This window comes from Narcine bancroftii, chromosome 2 (assembly GCF_036971445.1).
Source record: "Narcine bancroftii isolate sNarBan1 chromosome 2, sNarBan1.hap1, whole genome shotgun sequence".
NCBI classification, from domain to species: Eukaryota; Metazoa; Chordata; class Chondrichthyes; order Torpediniformes; family Narcinidae; genus Narcine; species Narcine bancroftii.
In genome coordinates, this window is record NC_091470.1 from 108,540,747 (window position 1) to 108,567,427 (window position 26,681).

Consider the following 26,681-nt stretch of genomic DNA (forward strand, 5'->3'; position numbering starts at 1 on the left):
TGCAGCCGCTGCAACCGTGTCTGCCTGTCCCGCATCGGACTTGTCAGCCACAAACAAGCCTGCAGCTGACGTGGACTTTTACCCCCTCCATAAATCTTCGTCCGCGAAGCCAAGCCAAAGAAAGAAGATAGAGCAAACATATTATAGCCATCTCATAACAATAATACATATTTTTAAAATAGTGCACGGAAGGTAAGGCAGTGTCTTTGGTTCATTGATTATTCAGGAATCTGATGGCTGTCCTTGTGCCGCTGAGCGCTCATCTTTAGGCTTCTCTATTTTTTTCACGATGGTAGCAGAGTGAAGAGGGCATGGCCTGGGTGCTGGGGGGTCTTTGAGGATAGAAGCTGCTTTTTTAAGACACCGCCTCACGTAGATGTCCTCAATGGAGTGAAGTCTGATACCTGCGATGTAGCAGGCTGAATTAACAACCCTCTGGAGTTTATTCTTGTCCTGAGGTCATCAAAGACCCCTTCCACCCTGCACACAGCATCTTTCAGTTGCTCCCGCTGGAGAAAAGATCCAGGAGGATCAGAGCCAGCGACATCAGGTTGAGGAACAGCTTCTTCCCACAGGCAGTGAGAATGATGAACGACCAAAGGAACTGCTCACACTGACCATCCGAGAGTCTCATATTCATAAAACAATATTTATTTGTATAGATGAATACTTCTCCTGCATGTGTATTGTTTCTCTGTATGTGTATTATGTCTGGTTGTGTGTCTGCGTGTTTTGCACCAATGATCTTTTGTCGGATTGTACTTATGCAATCAGATAACAATAATCTTGACTTGATTTGAAGACATAGCAACCAGAAGATGCCTGCCCACTCATCAAGAGAAACCCAAGGTTCCAAAGGAACAAAAGTGACATTTTGAAGTGAGCCAGAAAAAGATGTCTCCAGCTCATGGCTTCGGGCTTTTTCCTGGCTAGGCACACTTATGGATAAGGCTGAGCCAGGGAAAGAGAGCTACGTTACCAGTCAGCCCAGCCCTGAGGTTTCATTGCATGAGTCAACGTGGCTCAAAGGCATCTCCGCATGACATACACCAGAGCAGTGGTTCTCTATGCCATCGGGCTCTTATTATTAGTAAGGGATTGCTTAAGGTGGGATGTGAGTGGGAAGGGAAGATTGAGAATCACTGCTCTAGACCTAATTGTTACTGAAATATTTTGCTGGAGAAAAATTGTCATTGGCCCATTTCCTTTGGAGTGATGAAATGGTGCACATAACGAGTCAATTAAGGATGATTAAAACAATGGTTTTCAAACTTTTTCTTTCCACTCACATCTCACCTTAAGCAATCCCTTTCTAAACACAGAGCACCTTTTGCATAGGGATTACTTAAAGTGGGATGTGAGCTCACCCCTATTAACCCAAATGGACCCAGTTCAGGAAGGAAGGATCCACTTGGACAGATATGGCCTCCAAATTGTGCATGCTCACACGTGCCCGCTGATTGCCAGTTGGCAACCCATTGCCCTTCACAGAATGAAATGAGGAAACAAAAATGGATTGATTGGAGATTGTTACGGTCCTAAAGCTTGTCCCTGCGGCTGGGCTGGTTGATGTGAATACATGTTTGGAGAAGTTTCTCAGTTGTGTGACAATTATTCAGGGATCTTGTTTAGATCTGCAGGAAAGGGGGAGGGGGAGGGTGCTGTTTGTTTTTCGCACAGCGCTGACTAATTAAGGCACATCCTCAGGAATCGCACGTTCCCACTAAGTGTCAGAGGCTTGGACTAAAAAAATAAAGTCGCACATTTTCAGAAAAGCGCTTGGAGGTGAGCCCTTCATGTATATATCACACTGCACAAACTGATCCATGTTTGTCGCCGATCCTCAGCATTGCGTTGAAGCGTGATTTCCCACTGAACTGCACCATGAAGCCAACCGGAGAGTGGAGTTCGCCACTTTTATACATTGCTTCCTTTTGCATCCATGTTTAACAAATCTCATGGTAAATGGGTCTCCCTGGATTGGTGGAGAGTGCAGGGTATGTATGGGTAGTGCCAAAAGCTCCACTAGATTAACATATTTGACTTACCGCATCAACAACATTGCAACAAGAAAGGACTGAGAGAAGACACATCTTCGACACCAGTCCTCAGTGAGAAAATGGTTCAGTTGTAAGAGCCAGTGGCTCACATCATTACTGGCAGGCCTGCGGAGGTAAACTAGAAAATCAGCAGATACTAGAGAAACCTGGCAGGGCCCGCAGCTTATAAGGCAGCATGTGCTTCATGTCTAAGCCCTACGTCAGAAACGTAGGCCAAGTGTAAGAGAGAGGCAAATTTCAGATCAATTATGGAAGGGTATTCCACAGTTTCATTATAATGAAATACAACGTCCCCACCCCAATACACAAATGTGCTGGAGGGACGAAGCAGGTCATGTAGTGTCTATAGGAAGGTAAATGTAACCAACTGGGGCCTTAAACATCTGAAGTGTGTATAAAACAGGGAACCGTTTGAATGGCAAATGTTGTTATATATTAAAGTGTGAACACTTACTATGCATGGAACCTGAATGTACAGACTAAATGACAATAAGAATGTGGAGGACATTTGCATTATATTTTCCTTTTGTACACATTTATTGTGAATAAAGATTATTTCTGAAATTTTAAAAAAATCAGACTGGATAAAAACAAATTACCTTTCCTAATCGGGAAGAGGAATGCTAAAGAGCATTCCCAACAGTCATTTTTTCAGTTCACTAGCTTTTGCAAAACTGGATTCACTCCTCAATCATGATCTTATATAAACTTTCTGGAAGATGGGCCCATCTCATAACCACCACCTCACACCTCTGATATTTATATTTCGCAGGCAAGGGTTAAATACTGGCAAGGTGTTCTGCAAAGGTCCCCCATGAATTGCAACGGTCAATAAAATGACGTTAATAAGGATTGCCCCAACGGCCATCTGGAAATATTAATATTTTCACAGGCATTCAAAACAGGAAATGCAGGAATACTCACGAAGTCCAGCGTAGCAGTCAGGGAGAAAGTGTGTTAGTGTTTCGGGTCAAAGTTCCTTCGTCAGAAGGAGGAAAAGTTGGAGAAAGAAATGATTTTAAGATGCAGAGAAGGGGAGGAAATAGTAAAACTTTTAAAACTGGCAGAGGGCTGCAAAGATCAAAGGACAAAGGGAGTGAGGGTAAAGCATCAGAAGTCCAGACTAGATTTAAAAAAATAACATGATTATCCCAAATTACTCACTTGGAAAGAATGCTGGAATTTTAGATTCATGGAGAGATACAGCATGGAAACAGACCCTTCAGCCCACTGAATCTGTCATGACTCCCAACTATTTACACTAATTTCCAATCAATTACGGTTCTTCTCACATTCTCATCAACTCCCTCACCAAGGGTGCAGGGCTGCCGGTGCTCACTGGATTTGTCGGAATCTATGGTGAGTCTGGAAGTCTGCAATGTGCCTGGTCTGAGGTTGAGGTGCTGAGGTGTCCTTAGAGTAGATTCAGAGAATATAGGAGAGGTCAATGGAGAATGAAAGTTACAGCTGATGATGAACTCAGGGTTATAGTTATCAACTTATCAGAAGTTTTCCCCTTCTGTATTTGACCTCTCCAGTGTAGAAAAGACCACATCAGGAGCAATGAATGCAGAATTCTAAATTGGAAGATGCTCAAGCCATACACCATGCACAGGAGAATATTTTTTCAAACAATTTGATTCCTAAAAAAAAAAATTGGGGTTTATGATAGACAACTTCGAGCTGAACACAAAGATAATTTCCGATTTGCTGTATCACGTAGGAATTTGGGGAAACATCGCATTAACTTTTATTCAATTTAGCATGTTAATGCTGACCCATTGTGTTAGTTCAACTGACCTAAAAATATTTTGCTGTTGATTTTCCTTTGTCCTCAGCATCTGATGCCTCTAGTGTCAGTGTCCGACAATAGTTGGCCAGCGTTGATAGATTCCAGTTGCCCTGATCCCGCTTTTCCACGGTCGCAGTGTCCTGATGAAACCTTTCACTGTGTCCATCACTGACTGCACCAAGACCAGTGGGGAAGACGTTCAAGTACAAAGACAGAAAATTAATTTTCAATGACATGTTGCACTTCATGGTTTTGTATGTTTGGACATAAAATATGCCAGAAAATCATAAAAAAAGGTTATATCTAAAATGCAATACATGATAGGAAAGATTTAAGGTGATTTTCGTGATCAGCAGCTCAAAATCCATAAAACAAACCCAAAAGTGTTCAAGAATCAAAATTTTCATTGTCCATATTTGAGAAAAACATATGATTACCCCTTTACAGTGAAAAGGGATGAGGTAACAGGGAAGGCAGGAGATCTTCTTCAGTTGTATGAAACCTCTCATGGGAACAGGTGGGGATATAGTTGGAGGTGGAAGACTCCGAGAGAAAATGGCCCTTCAGGACCTGTCGATGGAGGTACCATTCCATTGTAGGTTTGGGAAGGCATGGGCAGAGGAGATGTAGAATGGTGGTAGTCTAGGACAATAATGCTCAGGGCATCCATTTTGAACCGAGATGCCGAGGAATTTCTTCAGGCAGAAGGTGGTCAATCTATGGAATTTGTTGCCACAGGCGATTGTGGGGGGCAGGTCATTGGACGTGTTTAACACAGAGATTGATAAGTTCTTGATTAGCCAGGGCATCAGAGATTATGGTGTGAAGGCCAGGCAGCGGGGCTGAGTGGGGGAAATGGGTCAGCTCCTGATTAGATGGGCTGAATACCCTATTTCTGCTCCTCTGTCCTTATGAAAGCTGCAAAGAAGGTTCAATTGGAAGTGAAAGCTGGTGAGGTGACAAATGGAACCCCATCTTGGTTCAGGGAATGGGCAGAAGGTTGGAGACCCATGAGGAGAGTCGAGCAAGGATTGATACACCTATTGATTTCAGCATCGAGGGAGAGAGTGCCGCTAATGGTTGACCCCAACTACATGAACTTGCAGACCACTTCTAGGTGGTAGCTGTGATGGTAGCGTTTCCCTGTGGATGTTCTCGATGGTGGGGAGGGTTTTGCCTGTGATGTCCACAAGCTTTTGGAGGGCTTTACATTCAGGGGTATTGGTGTCCCCCATACCAGACCGCGGTGCAAGCACATATTTAATGGTTTCAACTACTTTTGCTTGGAGAGGGGTTCAGCACCTTCCTCATCTTAATCAGAAATGGGTGATCCCTTATCTTTAAACTGTGGCAATGTATTATGATCATGGGAACCATCATTCAGGTGTCTGTCTGGACCTTGCTGTTTTAACTGCTGAGTGTTCCAACATTTTCTGTTTTAATTTGTTTTTTCAGCATCTGCGTGTTTGCTTTTGGATTGCAATTGATCTCCGATTAGTTTCAGCTATCACAGAGGACCTCCTCGCATCGAAACGCTTGGCCCATCGCTGCTATACTAACCCTGAGGGTTAGTAAAAGCAACAAGAAAAGAAAAAAGTGTCCCGAGACCCGATGATGGTCGGAGTCATTTGCAAAAAAAAGGTCTCGGTGATGCCCACCCCGGGGAACCTGTTCTGTGGTTTTAAAAAATGCACCCATCTCCGGGGCTGGCGCTGAGGTGGGATGGGGGGGGGGGGGTTGAACTCCGCCGGCTGCCCTTGTGAAGTGGGATAGTCGCTGTGCCGAATGTAAACTCGGGTTGTGCGCGCTGCGGCGTGGAGTGGCGGGTGCGCGCAGACGCCTGTAACTTTTTTGGACCATTGTTCAGTGCGCCAAGCATTGGTGTTGCCTTGTGAATGGACGGCTTCCCGGAGCTGCCTTTCATTGGTAGGTATGTTACTGTTTACGACCTTCCTGCATCTTCCCCCACCCCACCCCCTTTCCTAGATAAATGTGACCATGCAGCCCAGCAAGTCTCATCCACAGAGACACACACAGACACACTCAACAGAGCCACACACTCTCTCTGAACCCGCCGCTGGAAAGTCAAGGACGAGGGAAGATACATCGGCGCCGAGATGTGGCACAGATCCGTTGCGCTCGCCTTCCTCGTGTTCGTCCAGCTCGGGCGCTGGTCGGCTGCAGATGAAATCCCCCCGCAAGTCGAGGAGCAGGGCGATCCCACGGCCTCTCGAAGGACCAGACTGTCGGCGCAGAGCTCAGGTAAAGGCATCCACGAGCTGGTCTTGTCCCGGGGTTGGAACGGGCAAACGAGAGTTTCCCCCCACCCCCTTTCTCTCGCTTCGCTCTCTGCGCGCAAGCGATCAAAGGGAAGGCATTTCAGTGTAGTTTTGTAACTATGTGCTGTTACCTGTCGTTGTGCAAGAAATAACCAACTTTGTTTGATTTCCGTTGATAGAATTCTGCTGAGATCACTGCCCAGATTTTTCAGAATGGCCAAGGAACTAGTTACTTGGAGTTGGTGCAAAATCTGACCATCTTGATCTGGAATTGAAACCTGGGGCATTTAAAGTACATTAAAATTAAAGATAATTTCTTCCGCTGCAAACTTCTCTCGTGGGGTGTTTCATGCCTGTTCAAAGAAAAAGCTTCTGCTCAAAGTGTCACCATGTGTGTGGTACCGACAGGGGCTGGGGGCCGCCCTCGAATTAGAGGCAGTTAGCATTCACAGCCCTGACTGCGGAACCGGCTCCATTCGTCTACAGTAAGATGTGTGTGTGTGTGTAAGAGTGTTTGTGTGTGTGAGAGAGAGTGTGTGTATGAGAGGGTGTGAATGTGGGTGTGTGTAAGAGTGTTTGTGTGAGAGTGTGTGTAAGTGTGTGTGTGTGTGTGTGTGAGAGAGAGTGTTTGTGTGTGTGTAAGAGTGCGTGTGTTCTCTCTCCTAAAGGTATTTAGTTATGAAGAGAAGCCAGGACAGAATCAGAATTTCTTGTCAAGAACATGCCATGTATCACGGTACAACCCACCTGACAGAATAAATCAAAATGGTGCAATTTGGAAAAAATATAAGGAATAATTTCTCTTCCTCCACTCCCCACCCCTCCGTTCTGTTTGCGACAGAATGCTCATTTGAACGAGTGAACTTCGTCCCATTGAGTCCCGATCCCCTGATAGGGCAGAGCCCCGTGAACAGCCCCGTTCAATGACAGCCCCACCGGGGTCACCATGAGCATACAGCCTGCGGGAGCTTGATATCACGTTCAATGTAGAGTCGCGCTGTTTGAAACTAGGTTCCATTATCCCAACCCTGCCAGAGGAGACGGTGATTCCCCTCTCCGCATCCTGCATGGGAAAGAAGAGATGTTTCCGGTGTCACGACTGGTTGTCTTGGGAGACAGTGCCCGGACCTCAGCTGCTGGACTCAATGTGAAAGTGATTTTCTCGCTGCAATCTTTACTGTACATTTTCCCTTCGATGTGACATTTTTAGCAAAGTGCTCATAACTTCATGAAGCAGCGTTGTCCTTTATGTTTCTTTTCTTCCGTGGGCGGCCTAAAAGGTGTGTGCATTTCTAATATATCCGTGCAATCTTTGAGTTTGACATCCAACGAGTTCATTTCGACGCAGAGTCGCTGTTGTTGGGTCACTGGCATTCTTGCCGAGCCTTCAGCGAAATTTAAAAAAAACTCGGCAGAAACTTTAGCTTAGTAATGCCAAACGGGACTCCTATCTGCAAGATCGGGTGCGGAATTCGGCCCGCAGGTCCTTTTCAGATTTACTCTCATCTGATTGTACAAGAACAACCCGAAGAAACAGCGTTCTCTGGTCCTCGGTGCAAAGCATGCAGACACGCAACTGGACATAACAGACACGCAATTCATAGGCAGGGCAGGTATTCACAGATAAATAAATAGCCTAGTGAATATGAGAGTCTCAGTGTGAGCCCTTCCTTTGGTCGTTCAGCATTCTCACTGCCCATGGGATGAGCTGTTCCCAAGCCTGGTGGTGCTGGTTCTGATCCTTATGTATCTCTTCTCCAATGGGAGAGTTGAAAGATGCTGTGTGCAGGGTGGAAAGGGTCTTCAATGATTTTGCATGTCCTTTTTGAACAACGATCCTGGTGTAGATCGCTTTGATGGGGTGGGAAGGGAGACTCCAGTGATCCTCTCTTCCTTTCCTATGACCCTGTGGGTCCCATGAGAACTCCCATTAAACAGAGTTGATTGGGTCATTTCTCTCTCCTCTCTGTCTGTGGGAGATTCCTGCACATAAACTGGTTGGTGCGTTTTTCACCACAAGATAAGCCAAGGCCCAGGAGGTTGCACACTGGTTTTGTGGGTCAGAAGGTGATGGTTTCATGCCCTGCTGTGCAGAAAAATATATAGACTGACCTATCGGGGTAGCTCAGAGGGCTTTAATGTCATCTTTTGGATGAGATATTAAAGTGACCCCTTTTTTGCTTTCCAATATCAATGGTTTTTTAAAAAATCTCAGAATGACATTTGTGATCTATACTTATTTGAAAGTAATGTGGATTTTGGACTGTAATCCCATTTGGAAAATAGATTTTTTTCCATGATGTAGCCCTTCTCCGATCTTCATGCTTGGAGAAGCTTTGTTGGTGTCCAAGCCAATGTTCATCCCATTCTAAACAGGCTAACAAACACAAGATAATGCAGTTTAGGTGAGTAAATGTGTGGCCAATCATTTCAATTCTGCACCCCACTCCCATGCTGACATGTCTGTCCGTGCACTGTCAACCCAAGGCCACTGATAAATTGGAGGAGTAACACCTAATTTTCCATTTGTGCACTCTCCAACCGGATGGCATTAATCTTGACTTCTCCGGTTTCTGCTAGACCACTCCCTGTTCTTCCCATCCCTCTTTCTTCTTTCCACCAGCTCTCCACCCCATTCCCTCTCTGTTCACAGAGCCATCACCCTCCCCCTGTTTGCTGCTGAGCCCTCCCTCCCTTAACTACCTATTACCTCCTGTCTGTAGGACTATGCACGTCCCTCTGCCCCTCCCACCCACCATTTTGTTTAACATCTGCCTGCATTTCACTCATACCTTGATGAAGGGCCAAAGTCCGAAATGTTGGTTGAGGCTTTAACTTTGCTTGACCTGCTGAGTTTCTCCAGCATTTTGTCTTTAATACGATATACTAGGGCGACATAGAGACACCATTGGTAGAACTATTGCTTTTCAGTACCATCAGCTTAGGTTTGATCTTGACCTCTGGTACTGTCTATGTGGAGTTTTAATGCTCCTCTTCTGCAACCCCAGTTTCTTTGAAAGGTTGTGGTTGGTGAGTTAATTGGCCACTGTAAGATGCCTCCAAATATAATGTGAGTGGTATTACTGATGGGAGTCTTTGGAAAATCAATGGGGCTGCTCACTGGGTTATCATGGAGGCTGGGCTCTAACCTTGTATGTAAATGTATCACTATTGCTGCCTGTGGGAGCTCATAGTGCACTACCTGATTTGATAGTATATAGTAGTGACTAAACTGCAAAGTAAGTATAAACAAGAAAATCTCCAGAAGCTAGGTTCAAGGGCAGTACACAAAAGTGCTGGAGATACTCAGCAGGTCACTCAGCATCCAAGACTCTCATATTAGAACCATCGAACCATAGAACACTACAGCACAAAAACATATCAATTATGAAAAATGCTATTGAAATGCAAATCGGCTAAGTGAATTTATTTGGCACAGGGGTTAAAATTTCAAGCAGCAAGAGGCTGCAAGAGAGAAGTAAGCGATACTCTTTGCTAAACCTACATGCCCAGTTTACAGTTGTGCCTACACATTCATCTTCCAAGGGAAGTCAATTCCAAGCGTAATCCTCAGGTATTTGTCACTGTCAATTAATCAGGGACAACACTGTCCCTTTTAAACAGAATTATGTTCTGTCTTTATTGAGATGTGTGTGTGTGTGTGTGTGTGTATGTGTGTGTGTGTGCATGCACACACATAACATTCTTTTCAGGGCTGCAATCAAACCTGCCTCTAAACTTCACTCTGAATGTATTACATCCTTTTGGCCTGCAGTGCCTCCATTGGAAGGGGGATATCATTACCATCCAGGGAAGCAGTTCCTAGCAATCAAGGAAAGCAAAAGCCATCAAGAACTGCGTGACTCTTAATGCAGGAATAAAAATGTTAACTTATGCCTCCTGTGCAATTCTATTCTGCACACGTCATTGGACATGTCTAATTCATGAATCGCTCAGAATATGAAACAAAATAATTTTGCATTATCTCGAAGTATTAGAGCCAGAATATCTGCAGTCTGAATAGTGTGAGTCTGCATGGAATCATTCCCGCTTTATTTGACTTTGCACTGTGACCTTGATTCTTTCAAGCAACATTTTCCAGTAATTGCACCTTGTATTCTCTGCTTGTGTTTGCGGAACAAATTTCAGGAGCTGAACGACCTTCCTCTGCCAAATCAAAAAAAAGAAGGCTTGTGCCTTCTCCCAGAAACTCCAAATGTCATATGGATTTACATCAACCTTGCAACAAAAACAAAGAACCAAAGCATTAAATGTAAAATTTTCATTTGATAAAAGCTGGCAATACTAAAAATATTCACAGGTCAGAGAACATCTGAGGAGAGAGAAAATTGGAGTTTTAATAAAAGATCATTGACCTGAAATGTTTACCCTGTTTTTCTCTCTCCACAGATGCTGCCTGACAAGCTGGGTATTTCCAAGCAGTTTACTTTTAGTTCAGATTTTCAGCATCTGCAGTTTGATTTCAGGTCACAGTTGATCTCTGGCTGACTTCAGCATCACAAATAAATTACAGACTCCTGATGTAGCTCTGTTCTCTGAAATGCCAGCCAGAATAACAATGAAATATTGTAACCTTGCTCTAGTTCTAAGCTTACCTACATTCAATGCCACAGAAACACATGGTGTGTTAATGACCACAGATGTAGATACCTTAATGTCCTTTGTCCCCATTAAGTGTAGTGAGAAGACTTGAATGAGTCCATCGCTAAGATTCCTAACTTAGACACACAGAACGGACACAGGCCCTTTCGGCCCACGAGCCCTTGCCACCCAATTGACCCACAACCCCAGTAAGGTGGGAAGAAACCAGAGTGCCCAGAGGAAACCAATGCTGACACGGGGAGAATGTACAAACTCCTTACAGACAGTGCCAGATTCAAACCCCAATCACTGGTGCTGTAACAGTGTTACCCTAACCGTGCTGCCCCAATAGGTTTAAACTTCATTGAAGAGAAGAAATCAGGAGATCATTAAGATAATTATTAATCCCTATGACCTCGAGGCATCTGATTCCAAACCGCTTTTCTCCATTCATGGTCTTAGTCACCAACATTCCAGCATTGATCCTGGAGTCTCTCATGAAGGGAAGTTACAGGGACACTTAATTAGGATGTGCTGCCTTTTACTGACGTACTTATTATGTTTTATGGAAGGAGGAAAAGACAAGTTGACCGAGAGAAAAGTCGCCCACTCCAGTATCAATGTCTGTTTGCTTCCTCTTTTGCTGGGGAGTTTCAAGTTCAAGTTTTTCATTATCAAACTAATGTAACAGTGTTCTTTTGTCCTCAGTGAAAAAACATGCAAACACATATATAAACCTAATACATATTTACAAGTGATTTATATGTAGTACATATTTTAAAATAAATAAATATTGTTCAATAATAATAGTCTTGGAGGGTTTGACTGAGCAGTTCACCAGTCATTCAACAGTCCAACCACCTGTAAGAAGAAGCTGATTCTCAGCCTGGTGGTCCTGGCCCTAATACTCCTGCATCTCATTCACAACAAAAGTAGCTAGACGTAACCGATGGAGGTGGTGTTGCTGGAGGTTATATGATGAAATCTGTATCTGCTGTCATCTGTACATAGTCCTTATTTCAAAGTGCCTTCAACAATTAGGGGTTTGGTGTTGCCAAGGCCCAAGGCTGGATGGGACCTCTGACCCTTTATCTTCTTGCTTCTCTCCTACAATTGGTCAACCAACATGCCAATCCTTGTCATGAACCTCCTTCCTGTGCAAACCTCATAGCCATAGGGACAACGCTTGACCGTGGGTCAAAGTTTCCTTTGTTTCCAGCATCATTACATTGACAGTGAATGACAGAAAGTGCCGGGAATAAGCAGCAAATAAAAGTTTTTTAGATGGGATATATAAGGGTGGAAACTCTATCAAGTCTTTAGGGGTTAACACCATTTCCTTTCTCTGCAGCTGAAATCATTCGGTGCCTGAACAATGCACTCCATGTGGGCTGTGGGGCATTTGTGTGCCTGGAGAATTCGACCTGTGACACCGATGGCATGTACGATATCTGCAGGTCCTTTCTGTACAATGCTGCTAAATTCGACACTCAGGTATGTAACTAATTGCCACATCTCTATGCGGAACCCTTAGTAAGCTACGTCTAAATTGACCAATCTCTCAGCCAAGGACATTGGAATTCCAAGCTCCACTGCTCCTAGTTTATCAATGCAGTGGAAGGACCGTATTGTCGGAGCCATGAAGTTATACAGCACGTCCTCCACCAAACACCCATTGTCACTATGCCCATTTTATTGCCACCTCATTCAAAATCAGAATTTATTGCCATGAACATGTCAAAGAATTTGTTGTTTTGCGGCGGTATCACAAGTTGTCAACTTTATTGTCACCTGATTACACAATCCATTATCCGAAACCTTTGGGGGATGGTGTGTTCCGAATTTCGGATTTTTCCGGATTTCAGAACAAAAGCCGGCTGCCCCAGATTTAAACCCACCTGAATTCTGCTGCCGTATCCACCCCCTTCCAGTCGTGCTGCCATCTCTCTCCCCGTCGCCCGTCTGAGTTGTGCTGCCGTCTCTCTTCCCCCCCCCCCCCGCCCACCCGAGTCATGCTGCTGTGTCTCTCTCTCTCTCTCTCTTTCTCCCCCTCTCTCCCTCCGCTGTACCAGCACCAGGAAAAAAACTGTCGGTTTTTGGAGCTTTCCGAACTTTAGATAAAGGATTGTATATCTGTACAACCCGACAAAACAGCATTCTCCACTCCTCAGTGCAAAACATACAGACTTACAACCAGTCATAACACACATAGACAAACAACACATATGCAGGACAATGTTCATATAGGCAATTAAATAATTATTGTATCATGTACATGAGAGTCTCAGATGGTTAGTGTAAGCGGTTCCTTTGGTCATTCAGCGTTCTCACTGCCCGTGGGAAGAAGCTGTTCCTCAACCTGGTGGTGCTGGCTCTGATCCTCCTGGATCTCTTCTCCAACGGGAGCAGCTGAAAGATGCTGTGTGGAGGGTGGAAGGGGCTCCTCAATGATTTTGCACGCCCACTTCAGACAACGATTCTGGTAGATCTCGTCAATGTGTGGGGGAGGGAGATCCAGTGATCCTCTCTGCCACTTTTATGGTCCTGTGGATGGACCTTCAATCCATTTATCTGCAGCAACTGTACCACACTGTGAAGCAGCCAACCAGATCCCTCTCGATAGAGCTCCTGTAGAAGGGTAACATAATGGTAGCTGGTAGCCTTGCCCACTTCAGTCTTCTCAGGAAGTGCAAATATTGCTATAAATTACATTTCAAAAATAAATAAATGGTGCAAAAAAATAGGAAAATGTTAGGCAGTGGTAATTTCCCATTCAGAAATCTGATTGCAGATGGAAAGAAGCTGTCCTTGTGCCACTGGGTGCCATCTTCAGGCTCCTGAACCTTTTTCCTGATGGTAGCAGTGTGAAGAGGGCACTGAGGATAGCATCTGCTTTCTTAAGATACCGCCTCTTATAGATGACCTTTGGGACTTTGGAGGCAACCAGAGCATCTGGAGAAAGCCCACCCAATCATGGAGAGAACCTGCACACTCCACACAAGCAGCACCTGAGGTCAGGGTTGAACCCAAGTCACTGGAGCTGTGAGACAGCAGCTTTACCAGCTCTCCCCTAAGTTCCTTGCTTTTTCAGATATTCCGTCTGCCTGTTCTTGTGGGTGGGCCTTAGAGATGGCGTGAACCAATTCCAAACAAGAGCAGGGAAGTCATCCTCCATCATCTTGGTCATTGAGACTAAAAAGTGGCGACCTGGATATTCACTTTTTGCTGTGCATGTATTTGTCTGCAGCAGTGGTTTTCAAACTGCCCCCCTAAACTCACATTCCACTGTAAGTAATCCCTATGCCCTCAGTGCTCTGGGATTGCTTATGTGAATTTAGGGGGATGGTTCGAAAAACACAGTTCGAGACTCGCAGTGGTTCTCAATCTTTTTCTTTCCACTCACATACCACTTTAAGTAATCCCTATGCCATTGGTGCTCTGTAATTTGTAAGGGATTGCTTAAGGTAGTATATGGGTAGAAAGAAAAAGTTTGAAAACCCCTGTTTTAATTGTCCCTAATTGACTCGTTATGTGCACGGCTTCATATCTCCAAAGGAAATGGGCCAATGACAATTTTTCTCAAGCAAATATTTCAGTAACAATTGGGTCTAGAACAGTGATTCTCAACCTTCCTTTCCACTCACATCCCACCTTAAGGAATTCTTTACTAATCATAGATGGCATAGGGATTCCTTAAAGTGGTTTGTGAGTGGAAAGAAAAAGGTTGAGAACCACTTTTCTAGAGTAAGTAAATAGAGTTGTACAACTGTTAAAATCCACAGAGGTCTTTCAATCCATTAAATTAGGATGAAGGTACCAGCTCTTTAACTGGGGCAGCACAGGTAGACAGAGCAGTGAAGAGAGTGTTTGGAATACATGCTTTCAATGTCGGGACGTCACATTGAAATTATATAAGATGCTGGTGTGACCACACTTGGAATACTACATGCAGTTTTGTTTGCCTAGATATAGGAAGGATATCATGAAGTTGGAAAGAGTACAGGTTTATGAAATTGTTGCCAGGATTGGAGAAGTTGACTTATTGTGGGAGACGGGGAAAGCTAAGCCAGTTTTTCTTAGTGTCGGACAGTGGTTCTAAACCAGTGGGCCACTGCATATTTGCATGGGGGTCTTTAAAAAAAATTAAATAAAAATGTGTTACAGACCTGCCTTTGACTTGAAAATATTGCTCATTCATTATCACTAGTGGGTTATGACACGTTAGGCCAGAAGCCAGGTGGGCCTAAGACCGAAAAAGGTTGAGAACAACTGGGTAGGAGGTTGAGTAGGGATCTTATTAAGGTCAATAAAGTCCTGATGGGCATTGATAAGGTGAATAGGGACACTGTGTTTCCCAGAGTGGGAGGCAGGAGTGGGCGTGTGTGAGCACACAAACATTTTTACGACCAGTGCACAAAGGAAATTAATGTGTACACAAAAGGTTAGTAACCTGAAATAATGTAGCAATTAATAATGATACTTGTTGAAAATAATCTAACTATTTCTGTTAACTACTTAGTCAGTTTTTCAAATACCATATTTACGTCACCCTTCCAGTTCCGGTTTGTACAGCTGCAGCCATGCTTGGTAGACAGTGTTCACACCGTAAAGTTTATGAAGATCTGTTTCAAAGTCTGTAGATAGCTCACTGAGTTTATAATTGAAAAAATATTGATTCACTATGTCGAATTCAAAAGAAGCGAAGGGCGTGAAGTCTGTGGGGCTGCGGGGAGCGCTGGAGGCGAATCCACGGACACTCAGTGTCTCTGAAGGGACTCTCTTTTGCTTTTCTTTCTCCTATTTTTAGGGGTGCCGGGCAATGCTCAATGCCTTATGACACCCAAACGCTGAAGTGTATCATGTATATTATATTTTTATGTACTATTACTTGACAATAAAAGAAACCTTGAACCTTTAATAAAGAATCAGAAGGAGAATCAGAATTTACTGTCATGAAATTTGTTGTTTTGTGGCAGAATTAAGTGCAAATATTGCTATAAATTACATTTAAAAATGAATAAATTCATGCAAAAATAAGAGAAAGTGAGGCAGTGTTGGTGGTTCATTGTCCCTTCAGGAGTCTGATGGCGGAGGGGAAGAAGCTGTCCTTGTGCTGCTGGGTGTTTGTGCTCAGAGTCTTGTACCTCTTTCCCGATGGTAGCAGTGCGAAGAGGGCAAGTCTTTGCTGGAGTGAAGGCTGATGCCTTTGATATCGCTAGCCGAGTTCACAACTCTCTGTAGTTTTTTTTCCCTGTCCTGTGCATTGACACCAGGCAGTGATGCAACCAGTCAGAATGCTCTCCATAGTACACCTGTAGACATTTACAAGAGAGAAAACAGAAGGATTGGAAAATGTGAATGAGAACTTTCTTCTTTTATAACATAATTCTTCTTTTTCTACTTTCTCAGGCTGGTAATATAATAACTGCTGGAAGGACAAGGAGAGAGTGACAGTTAAAACAAAATGGATGAGTTTTAATGTGGACCACACAGACTGAATTGCATCTTAAGATGCAAGTCATTGGGCCTATTTCTGCAGACAGCAAATATAAATCTTGGTGGTCGCTATTGAAGAGTCCTCGGACAACAGGATAAAATTCACAGGTGTATGAGAAAATTATTCCTTTTCTTGCACTGATTTGCAGTCTTCATGTTTTATTTCACACTTCAGGGAAAAGCCTTTGTCAAGGACAGTTTAAAGTGCATTGTCAACGGGGTAACCTCCAAGGCCTTCTTCACCATTCGCAGATGCTCTGCTTTTCAAAAGATGATCGCTGATATTCAGGAGGATTGCTACAGAAAGCTGGACATCTGCGCAATGGCAAAGCACAATGCTGCAGCGATAACGGAAGTGATTCAGCTCCCCGCACGCTTAAAGAACCGGTAGGTTGGGGGTGCCTGGCAGTGCTAGGGGGTGTCCTAGACACTCTGGGAGTGGAGGGTGGCTCCCAGTGGAAGAAAATTGCATTGATTGATTTTAATACAGATTCTATATGATTTTGCAATACTTTGGGAGAGTTGGGGCATGGTTGATGACAAATCGTGTGGCCTGAGATGTTAAAATGGACCTTTAGTTGTTTGAAAACAAACATGAACGCAGCTGCACAAACAGACTTGTAATCACTTTGCAAAGCGTGAGACAGCAAAGGAGGGAGGGAGAAAACGGGAAATTATAGACCGGTTAGCCTGACATCAGTGGTGGGGAAGATATTGGAGTCCATCATAAAAGGAGAAATAGCAGAACACTTAGTCAGTAATAATAGTATAAGGGCTAGTCAGCATGGATTCCTTAAGGGTAAGTCATGCTTGACTAACCTTCTGGAATTTTTTGAGGATGTGACAAAGAGGGTGGACTCGGGAGAGCCAGTGGATGTGGTGTATTTGGACTTCCAGAAGGCCTTTGATAAGGTACCGCACGGGAGTCTAGTGGGCAAGATCAGGGAGCATGGTATTGGAGGTAAGGTGCTGACATGGTTAGGAAATTGGTTAAGAGATAGGAAACAAAGGGTTGGAATAAATGGGTCTTTTTCAGAATGGCAGGATGTGACGAGTGGAGTGCCTCAGGGATCAGTGTTGGGTCCTCAGTTGTTTGTAATTTATGTTAATGATTTGGATGAGGGGATTATAAATAACATGAGCAAATTTGCAGATGACACTAAACTGGGTGGCGGTGTGGGGTGTGAGGAGGATGTAAGGAAAATGCAGAGGGACTTGGACAGGCTGGAGGAGTGGGCGGCTAAATGGAAGATGAATTTCAATGTGAACAAATGTGAGGTTATTCATTTTGGGGGAAGTAATAGGAAAGCTGAGTATTATTTAAATGGAGACAAGCTAGGGAGTGGGGAAGTGCAAATGGATGTGGGTGTACTTGTTCACCGGTCACTGAAGGCTAGCATGCAGGTTCAGAAAGCTGTGAAGAAGGCAAATGGAATGTTGGCTTTCATAAAGAGGTGATTGGAGTATAGGAACAGAGACGCCCTTCTGCAGTTATACAGGGCCCTAGTGAGACCCCACCTGGAGTATTGCGTCCAGTTCTGGTCTCCAAACTTGAGGAAGGACATACTAGCTATAGAGGGTGTGCAGCGCAGATTTACAAGGTTAGTTCCAGGGATGGCAGGGTTGTCATATGCAGCAAGGCTAGAAAAACTGGACTTGTATCCATTGGAGTTTAGAAGGATGAGGGGGGACATGATTGAGGTATACAAAATCATCAGGGGGATAGACAAGGTGAAGTCGGATTACTTGTTCCCAATGATGGGGGAGACGAGGACTAGAGGGCATAGTTTAAGAATACAGGGTAGGCCCTTTAGGACGGAGATGAAAAAGCATTTTTTTACCCAGAGAAGTGTGAATCTGTGGAATGCTCTGCCACAGAGGGTGGTAGAGGCGGATTCGCTGACTATGTTCAAAAGAGAGTTAGATAAGACTCTTGTGGGTAACGGAGTTAAGGGTTACGGGGATAAGGCTGGAAAGAGGTACTGATGGTAATGATCAGCCATGATCTAAAATGGCGGTACTGGCCCGACGGGCCAAATGGCCTACTCCAGCTCCTATTGTCTATTGTCTATTGTCTAACTCTGTTACAGCAAGAAGCATTGCCATGGGCAGCTAGTCTCACCCCAAGAGAACCTGCCTCGTGCCTTATGTATTTTATTCCTTCAGATCCCTAGGTTTCCAGAACATTCGAACAGACTGCTTCATAAGTGCATTTTTCTTAGAATTCTCTTGAGATTCATTAATCAGGGCTAATAGACTTTTTCTATCTTACCAAATTGTAAAAAAAGGTTGAAAAAAAGGAGGCTCCATATCAGCTCCAGTTGATAACAAGAATGGAATATAGCCAACTTCTCTTCCAGTTAGCATTTAAAAACTTAGATTCTCAGAGGAACAAAACATTAGATCTTTGAAGCCCCAGGGCTCTCAATTTCCTTGTACCTAAGCCTATAAGATCATAAGACAATAGGAGCAGAAATAAACTATTCAGCCCATCGAGTCTGCCACACCATTTAACGATGAGCTGAGCCATTTCTCCTCTCAGCCCCACTGCCCGACCTTCTCCCCATAACCTTTGATGCACGGACTCATCAAGAACCTGTCAATCTCTGTCTTAAATGCACCCAGTGGCCTGGCCTCCACAAACACCTGTGGCAACAAGTTTCACAGATTCCTCTGGCTGAAAAATAATCCTCCCCATTTCTGTTCAAAGCAGACGCCCTTCAGTCCTGAAGTTGTGCCCCTTGTCCTAGACTCTCCCACCATGGGAAACAACCTTTCTACATCTACTCTATCCTCACTTTTCAACATTCAAAATGTTTCAATTAGATTCCACCCACCGCCCCCACCCCGGATCATGCTCCTAAATTCCAACGAATACAGGACAAGAGCTGCCAAATGTTCCTCACATGATAACCCTTCCCGGAATCGTCCTAACGAACATCAGCTGAACCCTCTCCAGCGTCAGCCCATCTTTTCTTATGTCAGGAGCCCAAATATTGCTCACAATGCTCCATGTGAGGTCTCGCCCATTGTAGGTTGGTTGATACTGCTTAATTCCATTCCTGTGAGACGTCAAGGGTGATGGTGCCCAATTGGGTAGATATTTACACATCCACACCCCACTCCACCACCTTTCCATGTCTGAGCATAAAATATGTAAGTTAATTAATCATACCGTGACCTGAATCTTTTCTGAGTCAGATCCTTTCTGTCAGGCATTGCAACTCTAAATATCCATCCCAATTTAATGAAGCAGCCCCATAAATAACCATAAATATAAAGCTGAATAAAGTGTCAGCATATTGTTTCATTTTATGAAAAGATCACTATTACATTTGTAGCTTCAGTGATTGGGGCTGATCAACCTTTTTTTTACAATACAAAGGCCTTGAACTCTGCTGTGGATTTTAAGCTCCAGATTTCCTCCATGGTCTTTCTTTCACTGCTAAAACCAGGCACTCCTTCACGAGTAGGGGCACTGCTGGTGATCGGAGGTCCCATTTTCTGGTTGAGCTCGGGATGATCCCATGGCTGTGATTAAGGTGGATGGAAAAGTTCCCACAACACTACTTTTAAAAGGGTTTGGTATCGCTAACCCTAATGTGGCTAAAATCTATCTTTTGTTTAATATTATATGATCTGGTCTTTTGTCGCATTGCTGCTAGAGGGATCTTGCCACGGACCAATAGACTGTTGCATGTTCTGCTTTACAACAGTGACTACACAGGCTCCTTCAGACACTCTGATGCGAGAAGATGTGTTTATGTCCAGACTTTCCCTGCTATTGGGTCAGCGTCGAGGCTCTCAGATGATCGTATCTCTCAGATGCCGGTGACGTGCTCTCGGTTGGCACGCTGGCACAGCTAGCAAAGCTGGCGCTTTACAGCAACAGGGGGCCCGCATTCAATCCCAGCCTTGGGCTCTGTCTGCATGGAGTTTTCACGTTTGCCCTGTGACCCTACGGGCTGCCTTCGGACCCTCATCCCCAAGGCGAGCGGGTTGGTAGGTTAATGGGCCACTGTACGTTCTCCCCGGGGCGATGGTGAATCTGGGAGAGGGTGGAGAATGAAATGGGATTACCGTAGGGTTTGTGTGGTCACCATAGAGAGATGGGCCAAAGGGATTATTTCCGTGCAGCATATCTCTGTAACCCAGTGGCATCTCCTTCCTCTTCCATCTGCATCAAGCCATTTACAATCCCCAGGGTGATTATTTAATCAGTATTCAGCAATGACACAGTAACATTGTGTCCCATGAGTCTGCCCACCCAGGTTAAAGTGTGTATGTGCAGTTCCCTGATCACACTCAGTGAGAATGGGCTGTTGTGAACTGAATTGAAGTGAAGTGAATTGACCTGCCATTGCTCTTTTATGTGGTGCCTGTCTCTACTATTCATCGATTGCAAGGTTATTGGGATGGCCTCGGGAACCAAGTGCAGGAGGTGCTGAGCCCTATGGTCACGTCCTGGTCTTGAGGTCAAGTAAAGAATCAGTGCAGCACAGAAAGGGTTAATTTTTAAAATTCAATTATTAATGAAACAGGCCCACAAGCCCGTGCTGCTCAATTGCACTCAATTGATCTACAACCTCCAGTAGGTTTTGAAGGATGGGAGGAAGCCAGAGCCCCTGGAGGAAACCGATGCAGTCACAGGGAGAACGTACAAACTCCAAAGTGGGATCTGGAAGAGCACCAGGTCTTAAAGTGTTCAAGTGAAAAATAAACCATCGAGAAAAATAAACCATCTTTGCTCGATTGTTTGTGGGATTATGCTGTGTGCCACGTATCTCCCAGGATTCTTAATCTCTGCACTTGAGCAGGGTTCCACATGAATGGATTTTATTTTTTCTATCCATTCAACAACTTAAACAAATGTACATTGAGACCTTAGGGATACTGGATGTTGTGAGATGACCTTCTCAAATTTCAGATTTCAGATTTATTGTTGGAGAACTCACATGACATCACATACAATCCTGAGATTCTTTTCCCTGTGGCTGCAGCAGTGCAAAACAACCAAAACTGACTCAGCTGTACACATGTAAACAAACAAATAAATGTAAATATACTGACTGTGCAATACAGAGATAGAAAATAAAAATCAATAGTCAGAGCCCTTAAACGAGTCCCTGATTGAGTTTGTCGTGAGGAGTCTGATGGTGGAGGGGGAGCAGCTGTTCCTGAATCTGGCGGGTGCGAGTCTTGTGGCACCGATACCTTTGTCCTGATGGCAGGTGCTGGGTGGTGCGGATCCTTGGTGATCGCTGTTGTTCTCCGACAGCAGCATCCCCTGTGGATGTTCTCGATGGTGGGGAGGGTTTTGTCAGGGGTAAAGCAGGTTTACATTTCCTTTTGCATTTTCCTTTCAAACGTCCTCAACTAATGATGGCTCCATTTGCTCAACGGTCTCCAGGTATTACAACAAGCTACTGAGGAGCCTTCTGGAGTGCGATGAGGAGACAGTGAACAGCATAAGGGAGAATATGGTGGCAGGTTTAGGATCTCACCTCTCAGGCTTCATCCACCTGCTGCAGAGCGACCGCTGTCTGACCTCACCCCACCGGGGAAGCTTCAACAGCCGTCCTTCCGTCGAGCACCAAAAGCTCCGCGTCTTCCTGCGAAATCCCGGCGGCAACGAGGCTCCCTCTCGACTGGGCCTGAAGCTCGCTTCGGATGAGAATGAGTGATATCCGGAAGAAGGAGGCCTGTACCTGTCGGCAGAACCCAGGTGTCCTCAGTGTAACTCTTGAAAACTGTAGTGATCATTCTGTAGCAGCTGACAGAAAACACCCACCCACCCCACCTACCCTCCCCCAAAAAATTCAGCGCAGAGCTAATTAGCAAGCACTGAGCATTGAAGCAGAAGCTTTGATGGGTTTGTAAAACATTGCTAGAGAACCCAGATTAATTCAAGTTTGCCTTGGGCCTGGTCCAAGTCTAAATATGTCAAACTTTTCTGGCAATATTGAGCCGCAGAAATCTCCCAATCAAGGATCAAACATCACAGGTTTCATGAATTGACATCCATTCTTGACACAAATCAAGTTATATGTTGGCAACCTTTGCAAATAATCGCAAACTATTCCCCAGTCACGACGTGGTTGTCAACAGCTTTCTCCTCAGACAGAAGAACTTCACATTAAGCCACAGCACGTACAATCTCTTTGTTACATTTACTCAAACAGCACAGTAACAGGTCCTTTCAACCCATGAGCCCCAATTACACCCAATTGATCTACGACCCTGGGTGCGTATTTTTTTGAATGGCAGGAGGAATCGGAGCACCCGTAGACACGGGGAGAACGTACACCACCTTTACAGACAGCGCCAGACTCGAACCCTAGTTGTTGACACTGTAAGCATGATGCTCGTTTAGGCTTTGAGACACTCCCTAGATGACAGAACACATATGAGGTGTCATTCCTAATCTCAGAAAATCTCTCTGGAGGCTTCTTCCACAAGGGGATTGTTGGTTTAACTCTGCGGTGCCACTGTACGTTATATACATCACCATTCACCCCATTAGATCTCCAAAGTTAGAAACATTTGTCAGAGACGAGGTAACACAATCTAATCCAAACCAATTTTTAGAAGAAAAGGTTTCTCTGCAGACCCAAAGGTAATGGTTCTCAACCTTTCTCTTTCCACTCACATACACCTTAAGTAACCCCTTAAGTAATGACATCTTATGCCATAGGTGCTCTTTGGTTAGTAAGGGATTACTTAAGGTGGGCATGTGAGGGGAAAAAAAAGCTGAGAACCACTGCCCTAAGATAATAGTCTCCATCGCTGAGGACAGACTTGGAAGCCTAAATGTTTTGCTTAGGCAAGGGAACGTGTGGGAAGTGGAGCGTTACACCGAGCCTTAACATGAAGATACATTACAAGCCTAGAGACGCAGAAGCTATCGCTGGGTTTAAGATCTTGCCACAAACTCTATCAGGTTGACTGATAATGTGCGACAGTTAGTGAAGAGCACCCAGAAATATCTGATTATTAATTAGTCAAGTTCTTCAATCATATTTCTCTGTGGCTGCATGTTTCAAGATTCCTTTCTTGTCATGTAATAAAAACAGTGCAATATAACACAGGATTTGCTTTTGCCAGCTGTGAGGCAGACAGATTCGCCATTTGCAGAAATTGCCTGAAGCACCCCTTAAAGGCAGAGAAAGAGAAGTAAAAGAGAGTCACCCCCCTCCCCCAGAGCCGCCGAGTGTCCATGGATTCACCTCCAGCACTGCCGCAGCCCCCCACAGCCACACAGTCTGAACCACCAGCAGCCCAAGCTCCAAATCTGAGCTCAAAGTGATCAAGGGAGCCTTTGGCATCCTCGGGGCACCTCCCGGTTCCGACGCCCCTCAGCCACTCTCCAGCCGTTTTCTCCTTGGTGTGAATCCCTCAGCCGCCGTTGCCAACAGCTCCATCGCCTGCGTGTTCTACAGCCGCAGAACCCCTCGCTGGTCCGCCACCAAGGTCTCCGTCCCGTGGGTCTTTTCCTTCTCAAGTAGCAGATGTCCTCCCTCCCCCCTCCCCGTATTCTGGTGCCCTGCAACCCCGCGAGGCGCAGACCCCGCAGAATTTTTTAAAATAAAAGCTCCATCACCGGCACCACGACATTGCAACCATCCTTCCAAAATAAAAACATTACAAGTTGCACACACTCTCACTCCATGTGAAGACAATTTGTTTCAATGAAGATGCCCAGGGTGCGAAAGTGATTTGGGAAGCGCGAGGTACTGTTTGTTGTGGTACACGGAGTCAAAACAAGTCTTAGTTTTGATATTTAAATGGATTATCTCATATTTTAGCAACAAATTTCACAGAGGTATTCACAATAACACTAATTAGTTTAGAAAAGATTCTACATCATCATGTGGCATCAGGCAGATTGAACTCGGGTGTTGACTGTCTTGCAGAAACAGAGGAGCAGGGAAATTATATTTGGATGAAGTTGAAGGGATTGCAGAACGAGCCTTCAATTATGCCAAGACTTTTCACTCATTGCTGCCCACTGTATCCCAGCCAGAAAGCAAAAGCTTATGATAATGTCTATTTGAATCCCAGGAGATAACCAAAAGTTATCATGCCCTGGACTGAGAAGACTGATCTATTAGTAATACCATGACTGAGAATTTGAGGGGACTTCCAGCAACTAGGAAATGGTGGGGTGGGGAGAGGGGTTCTTGAAGTACTGGAACCTTTGGAGTTCACTTCATAGGATAGATTCAGGATGAAAATTTATTCTGGCCGAGGAATCCGGAGCTTAAGGCTGCAGACTCAAAGTAAGAAGTGGTCATCGGGAGGAGGAGAGTGAGAGTGTCACTGGCAGTGAGCCAGTGAGAAGGTCAGAGGTGTTTAGCTCGGGGAGTTGAAGAGTGCAATGTTGTGTCTAGTCTAAAAAGAACGTTGATTTCATGGTGAGCTGAAAGAAACTATTGAGTTCTTTTTTTGTTCGTACGCTCAGGTAAATCAGTGCCGTTGCAAAATAAGTTACTTGGGACTGAGATGGGGTGTCATTCCTCCATCTGAGAGTAGTGAATCCTTGAATTCTCCAAACTTAGAAGGCTGTGAAGGCTCTGCCAACTGATTAGATTTGCAACAAAACACTTCTGGACAGGGGCGGCGAGGTTGGCGTGGCATTTAGCGCAATGCATTTACAGCGCCAGCGATCGGGTCTTGGGTTCGAATCCCACGCTGCCTGTGAGGAGTTTGTACGTTCTCCCCGTGTCTGTGTGGGTTTCCCCCAGGGGGCTCTGGTTTCCTCCCTCCTTTCAAAACGTACCAGAGGTGAAGGTTGATTGGGTGTAGTTGGGCGGTACAGACTTGTGGGGCGAAATGGCCTGTTACCGTGCTGTCTGTCTAAATTTTATAGGCAATAGGGTTGTTAAGGTAAAAAAAAAATCCATGATCCTGTTGAAAGATGGGTTTGAGTGACTGGATGACCTACTCCTGTGTTCTGATACCAGGTCCATAGGACTCCAATAGAACCGAATTTCCTTACCACCAGAAGAAATAGCCCCTGGCTCCAGAGGCAAGAAGATAGAATACAGGAAATAAAAATCCCACAAGCAAATTCAAGCCTTCAGCAGTTCATTAAAGTGGTCGCCAATGCTGTGAAGTCGGTCTAGATTTCTCAAAGTTGAAATTAAAATAATTACCCTTTGCTCACCATCTTTGGGGGGGTAGATGGAAGCTTTCTCAATCTGCAGTCTAGATTGTGGGAATATCCTTCAACAAAAACAAACACCCATTATTTCAAGTTCCATCCTGTCAGCTGCCCAATGGAATGACAACTGCCAGGGACAAGTGTGAGGAACCATCCATGAAGATCTATTGTTCTATTAGCATTGAAGATGCACAGGTAACTGGCCAGCTCCACCAAACGTACAAGAGCGTTAGCCCCTGCGGAGACCCATCCACAGCCCCCTTCCGTTCATGGAGTGAAACAAAAAAGTCTATAGATGCTGTAAATGCACAAAAGTGTTGGCAAAGCTCAAGAGGCCTCACAGCATCCAGAGGAGGTGACAATATGAACCAAATGTGCACTTCTCCGGTTTCCGTTAGCCCACCCACCCATCTCACTCATTCCCCATCCCTTTGATTCCTTTCCTCCCGGTCCCTACAGCTTGTCTCTCTTTCCTTTCCCCTCTGTCCTCCAGCTCTGCGTGACAGAGCCGCCACCCCCTCCCCACCCTGATCAGTTCTCTCCTTTCCTCTACTGCCCTCCTATCCGTGTACGTCTGTGGCCTCTTGCCTAATTGACCTGTGCTCCTCCCCCTCCCCTGCCTTCCCTCCTCCCCCTCCTTTTAATTCAGACACTTGCCCACCTTTTGCTCAGACCTTGGCAAAGGGCTCAGGCCTTGTCTGGATGCTGCAGGGCCTGCTGAATCTCTCCAGCACTTTTGTGTATTTTCCCACTCAGCTCACTGCTGTTGCAGGATCTTGTAGCACCGATCAAGAGGTCAGCCAACAACCTTTCCCATCCTTCAATGTGCTTTCTTCTCATTTGAAGAGATGCAATTAGGGGCTTGATAAACGCAAGTATCTGCTGTTTCCTTTGCTAAGAACATTATCATTTACATGCATTATTACAGGAAAATCCTACCTTTTACCCACCGTCCTCAGTACCAATGTGAAAATTATGGATGGCCCCTAACTAACTGAGACACCAACTTGTCAGGTAGAGTCCAAACACATTTCTACAATGATATTATATGTTATTTATTTTTAATTCCAAACATTGTAATTGAAATCTTTCCTTTCTTGTGCTTTGTTTCTCAATGCCAGAAGCTGCACGATTATTTCCCCCCTGTGTTTTGCACTCAAAGCTTCCTGAATGTTGTCAGTTTTGTAACTGTATGTTTGTAACTTAAATACTAAAGTTATAATTACATTCATTCATATGGGCAAATAAATTTGTGATGATTTAATCACATCCTCTTGCCAAGTGCTGTG

General features: G+C 44.7%; 1 protein-coding gene across 1 annotated transcript; it reads left to right on the forward strand.

The window, feature by feature from the left end:
• The first annotated feature begins 5,849 nt into the window (after window positions 1-5,849).
• Window positions 5,850-26,659, forward strand: LOC138754122 (stanniocalcin-1-like). Its single transcript, XM_069917965.1, has 4 exons — window positions 5,850-6,114; window positions 12,085-12,227; window positions 16,405-16,616; window positions 21,640-26,659. The coding sequence occupies exons 1-4, from the start codon at window positions 5,970-5,972 to the stop codon at window positions 21,911-21,913; spliced, it is 774 nt and encodes a 257-aa protein (XP_069774066.1). The 5' UTR covers window positions 5,850-5,969; the 3' UTR covers window positions 21,914-26,659.
• The last annotated feature ends 22 nt before the right edge of the window (window positions 26,660-26,681 follow it).